General features: G+C 39.3%; 1 protein-coding gene across 1 annotated transcript in view; it reads right to left on the bottom strand.

Moving 5' to 3' along the window:
* Positions 1 to 5,725, bottom strand: part of EPHB1 (EPH receptor B1) — a 202,800-nt gene extending 197,075 nt beyond the window's left edge. The window contains exon 1 of the mRNA XM_072407625.1: positions 5,275 to 5,725. Within this exon, the coding sequence (XP_072263726.1) occupies positions 5,275 to 5,332 (58 nt within the window). The 5' untranslated portion in view covers positions 5,333 to 5,725. The remainder of the gene's footprint in view (positions 1 to 5,274) is intronic.
* Between the last annotated feature and the right edge of the window lie 466 nt (positions 5,726 to 6,191).

Here is a 6,191-nt window from a genome sequence, read left to right on the forward strand (position 1 = left end):
GTAGGCATCAGAAAATAAGTACACTGCAGTCATAAAGGGATGGACAGGTAAACAAGTGTCCGGAATATATTGGCTGTGTCTTTGGGAGCTAACAATCTAATGCTCCTCTAATATAAAAAACTTTTAACACTTTGTTAGAAGTATTGTTTAATTTCTAGTATGCTAGCCTGTGAATAGGGAGCCTGTTTGTTCATAAGTTTCCAAACTTTCTTCAAAAAACACTCCGCACAGGCAGAAGAATCCAACCCTGGTTGATCAATACATTGAAAGACAACTACACACATCTCTACCTAATCAGGACTATGGTGATTAGACGTCATCTGTTGCTCCAACTATTTCAGTATGGTTAGACAAACCAACAACTTTCTTTCTAGAAACTGTAATTGTCATCTTTACTGAATACTATAAAACAAATGTTTGAATCATGTTCTTGCGATTTGTATTCTTTCCTCCACATTGTACATCTTTTCTACAAGCTGTACTAGGCACTTATGGAGCAATAATGGAAAGAGAAAGAAGCTAATGGAAGTGCAGTCTCATTTAACACACAGATTGCTACTTGTGCCTCCTTTGAAATGAAACCATGCAGAATAAGTGACAGGTGCAAAAAGACTACTTCTACTCAATGAGGCATAAGGTGGCTCTGACACAGCATAAACACCATCACACCCCCTCACATGTCAACCAGGAAAACTCTTTTAAACCATAAAAAGTGCACAGTGACTATCTATTGGGGGATGGAGAAAGAGTATTGAACTGGCTGTATAGTGCCAAGGGAAGGAATGCATTGTGATTGATTAATGCTGCCACAGGGAAAGAAAAGACCCTGTATTTACTAACTGAGGCCATGCAAGGTCATTCCCTTCTATTACCTACTCTCAGTTACTTTTAATGGGAAAATTCAAGGCTAGCAAAGACAGAACAATACACATTTTAAATATTTTAAACTCCGAAGTGCACCAATAATTTCTTACAACAGAAGGTATTTAAATAAAATTTCTTCCATCACAAATCCATAAAACAAGCATTTTAATCCGTAGTTAAGAATAGTGGTTGAGCCATACAAATTGTTCTTTTTTGTTCCACTGTCCAGATGTGAATTAAGCCTTGTACCCAGCTTGTATGCAGCTGCTTTTGTTAGCTATAGAAACTAGAATTAGCTATAGGGACCAAAACATGGAATCAATAAAGAGACAGGAAGGAGCAAAGAGAATAATCTCTTTCAAAATGCAGTAAAATCATCCATTCATTCAACTCCATTGCAAAAAAATAAGCAATGCAAGTGGATGAAGCCATTCCAATCATCACTGTTACTTTTTGGCTTCTTTAGTCCCATCTACCCTATACAATAAAGATGAACTCTGGCCAAAAAATACATATATATATATATATATATATATATATATATATATATAGTCGTAGAAGGAACCCAGCAGGCCCCACCAACCCATTTAAAAACAGAAAGACGTTCCTCTTATTTTTTAAACTTGTTCAACATATGCCACATCCCTAATATAAATTTACAAACAAACATTTTACAGGGTCAATAGCCTTGGGACTTTACAGGCAAATATTCATTCACAATCCAAAATGTATCTTTTGTTAACACAAATGTTTATTAAACAAATGAAAATTATAAAAACATTTACATGCTCTAATAATCAATCTGTGGTTGTTACAAATAGGCTTAAACCAGTTCAACCCGTTTCTCGGAACATAGTCCGCTTCCTCATGAACATATTAGCCAAAAATTAAAAAAAAAAAGTTTTCCAAATGTAAAATGTCTAAAAAACAGTAGTGTCCTATCAATATTAGGTCCACCAACCCACAAACAATTGAGTGGCTAAAAGCAACTTTCTGGATCCGCACCACGATCTGGCAAAGCCGCATGCAGCCATGTGCAAAAATGGATTCCCAGCCAGTCCCACTTTTTTGAATGAAAGAGACAGGGACTGTGGTTGAGCCTGAGAAAGAACACTGTGGGCATGAAATGACCCTAAATCTGATAACATTCTAGTTCCATTTCTAAAAGTATAAATATTGAGTGTATGTCATTATGAAACCATAAAATGCATTTTACAGATTCATCAGGATAGTCAAACAGTTGAAGACTGTGATGTGTATTTAACAATCCTATAATTGGTGTTGTAGACTGATAGTAATTTTTACAAATATCTACCGGTACAACACTATTTTAAAAGGGGTTGTACAAAAACACACAATGCTCTTCTCAACACATATCTTAGACCTTACTGGAAAACACTTAATTTGTGCACAGTGATGAAATGCAGAGTAATAGCCCAGGGTGTATTTGGGGATTCCATAGCACTCAGACACAGAATTCTCTCATTTATCACATACACCGTGTTCCCCTCCTCTGTCTCTCTGAGCCTCCCCGCTCTGTGCAATCTGTTCATGCATTCTGCTGGGAGATGCAGCCATTCCACTGTGAGTTTTCTTCTGTATTTAGAGACAGTTCTATGATTGTACAGCTGTTCTGACTTAGAGAGGGCAGAAATCAGTCAACACGCAGCCGCTGACACTGACCGATCTTATCATCACATGGACTTTTGGCTAAAATATAAGTGCTGTCTGCTCTCCAACACTTCAAGTCTCTATGGCCAATTTAAAGCATTCCCAATGTAATATTGAATAGAGATAAGACCTGACCAGGTTTTGATGGGCAAAATTATATTCTTGGGAGCCAAATCCAGTCCACTCGTATCTTCCAAAAAGGAACTGGTCTAAACATTGCTTCCAACTTTATCCCAAGGACAGACCAAATACATGAAAGCAATATAATCTGTTCAATATCACTCAACGGTTCAAAGTAAAATAACCCATCCTTTTCAGAATTCATTTTTAATGTATTGTATTTTTATAGCGCCAACACAGTCACTTAATTGTCCTTTAGAGGGGCTCACATTCCAATGTCCTAACCAGAGTCAGATGTCATTAACACAATCTAAGGCCAATTTTAGGAAAAAACAATTAGCCTTCTAGTATGTTCTTGGTCTATATAAGGAAACCAGAAGAGAACAAAGTCCATTCAGATAGTGTCCTGGCCTCCAACTATTGTAAAATTGCACTTCATTATGCCCAACTACAGTAAAATGTTTCTGTTTACTACTGAACCTATACATCCCCAATCCGGGCCACCCCTATACCTGTAAATATACATTTCCTACATCACACATCATGGTCTGCCCAGGTCCACAAGATGCTTATAGGCCATGGCTCCAGTTGGTTCCAGCACCATACTTCCTATAGAGTGTAGCATGATTGATGGGGATATGGGTGGTAGTGTAGGCCGAGAGGACAGCTGGAGCTTGTTCCTTACTAACATTATGTGCCCCCGGGGTTGTCAGGCTGTGTATTTGGGGTAGTGTTAATGAGGGCTCATTTGGAGCACTTTTGGCATCAGTTTGAGATGTTTCTGAGATCCTTCTGAATACATTGCAGGTGCAGTTGACCTCCTTATCATACTTTGCATTCCTCTATACACAACAGTAGCTATTCTGAACCCTGCAAAATTCACATGTTAAGTGATAGAGAAGGCCTAGTGTGACCGAGAATAAATTTACTTAAAAACTGAATTTTCAAAAATCCTTCCTAACCTTTAATATGGCCAGGCAGACCAGGCACTTTGGCTAATGTGACTTTCCACCTTCCTTTCTTCTAGTACTTTTAGAGATCTCAACTGGGATTCCGATTCTGCCAGTTCTAATATCTTTTTACTGCCTAGTAAAGTCTTCTGCAGACATGTGGAGTATTATCAAAGACAGAATCCATTGGATGTGGATGACCTCTAGACTGGTTCACCACTGAATAGAAGGGATAAGCTAGAAAAAATGCACATCTAAGGCCACACTTTAAGGAGATCTTCATAGAAATGATGATTTGGGGTTTTCTGGTATTAAACCAGCCAGCTATAAGCTGTAACTTAACTCTGTAACTCTTCATTATTCACATATTTGGTAGACTTTGTAAAGGTAAGGTCAATATTATCCTCAGAATCTGGACAACAAACTTTTGTACCCTTTCTCTGATTACTTGAGCTTGATTCTTATTTGTTCATGTTTGTATTTTTATTAATATTATTTTCTGTTATGGCCTTTTCAAGAAAAGCGTGGTCCCTGCAGACTTTGCCTGTAAATGTTTATGGGTCAGACATAATTAATAACCTGCCAACATTTTCCAGCTGTTAAGAGGCGCAGGGTTCAGTGTAGTATTACCCCAAGGCATTTGCAAACTGGGTTTCTACATTTCATAATCACAATATAAATAAAATCCCTAAAGGCTGCGATATATGAAAACTAGAATTGAAAACAAATATCCCTTAATCTGGTCAGAAAGAAATTCACACCGAAAGAAAAATAAAACAGTTTGACTTAAGTCTCAACTACATAAGAAGCTTGCTCAGTTTCATTACTGCTGCACGTTTATTGCGTCTGAGAAAATCCAATGCACAGCCCCAGGCAATGCTTATGGTAATGTAGACCACGTAACACCCTGTGCAGCTACACCAAATATACAAATCCAGAGTTTAGCTGGAACTGGAGAAAAAAAATGGGTATTACCTCCGACGCCAAGTGAGAATCTATAACCATCTGTAGGACAGAACAAAATCTATCAGCCAAGACATTTTGCACAGGCTAGAAAGCACACATTGATTTAACACTAACAGAAGGGGCCATTTATCTTTCCCCACTGAGACACAAGCGACACGTTTGCACCTCATTTTCGTAATATATCTATTTAATTAGTTCTCTTGCCATGGCAAGTAATCTCCCCAAACCTGATCCTATGAAGAAAGAGGCTGGCGCTGTACCTCCTCTAATCTATGATATTAGAAATAATGGGCTATACAGATGGTAAAAAGGACATTTATTTTGAGTTGGGGAAGCAGAGGTCTCTACGTAGCCTTCCCATCTGTCACCGAAAACCCATAAAATTGCTGTCATTGTCATGCACAGTTTTAATGAAAATCCCATTGTAATATCTCATACAGAACCAACCTCTTAAACTTAAGTACCTTGTTGCTTCGATATAACAGGTGCTCTACCAATAAACACCAAATCAAGAGGAAAGCTTAACTTTACCATCCATACAAGCTGAAACCCAAGAGCTTACAATTGCTGGATCAGCCTGTCCCTCTCCGAACTCTCCATCCAAACCCCAACACTTACAGAAAACCCTAACAACACCACCGAAAAAGAAAAAACCCCCCCCCCCCCAAAAAAAATATAAACTTAACCAGATCTGCAGGCTTACCTTCCACAGCTTGAACTTGCCAAATCAGAGAGAGGAGCAGCATCCAATTTAGTTCCATTGTGGGAAGGTTACTTTTACCACCCAGAGAAATGATAATAGCTACAAAAAATTCTAGTAATAAAACTGAAGCCCAGAATCTTCAGGATGAAAAATAATGATAATAAAAAAGATTAAATCCTTATTTGGCATAGCATTGTCCAGGCTTGCTGCAGTAGAGCATCAGACAAGTCCCAGGATGGAGATGCATGTTCCTGCACTGCATGCATGGATGTGTATGCAGCATACATGACAGCTGGATGTCAGGCTGCACAGGGTGGATGCTCCCAGTCTATATGATGTGTTTGCATGCATGTGTGCATGGTGTGTGGGATATCCCAGGTTCACATTGCTAGCAATAGTAAAGTGTTCACTAGAGAAACACAGGCACTGAGGCTGGGGAAGGGGGGTGACTGATCACCCCCCACTCTACACAACTCCCCTCTCCCAAATCCACCCCCCTCCTGGCTGAATTCTACACACCCCTCACACCTCCCAGCCAATCAAACAGCACAAGGAACACTCACCCCCCTTCCCCAATCAATAGCAGCCCCTCCTTCCTCCGCTATTGTTGAAAGAAAATTACTTACATTGACCTGTAGGAAGAAAGAAGTAAGGCTTGCCTAGTCTGTGCGACAGTGCCATCTAGTGGCGGATACTGAGCATTGCGGCGTGAGTTTCGTCCCTGTACGATGTTATTATACAATGGTTACTTGGAATCTAATATTACTTCCTATGGGGGCCACAACTTCTATACAGAAACATGACCAGGGTCATACAGTGCCCTGCATACATCCGAAATGTGGGAGACCCCCTGTCCCTACTATCAGAACAGTGGGTGAATCTCTGTCACCATATACATCCATATATTATCACTTGTC

The sequence above is a fragment of the Pyxicephalus adspersus genome, chromosome 4, assembly GCF_032062135.1.
Source record: "Pyxicephalus adspersus chromosome 4, UCB_Pads_2.0, whole genome shotgun sequence".
Classification (NCBI taxonomy): domain Eukaryota; kingdom Metazoa; phylum Chordata; class Amphibia; order Anura; family Pyxicephalidae; genus Pyxicephalus; species Pyxicephalus adspersus.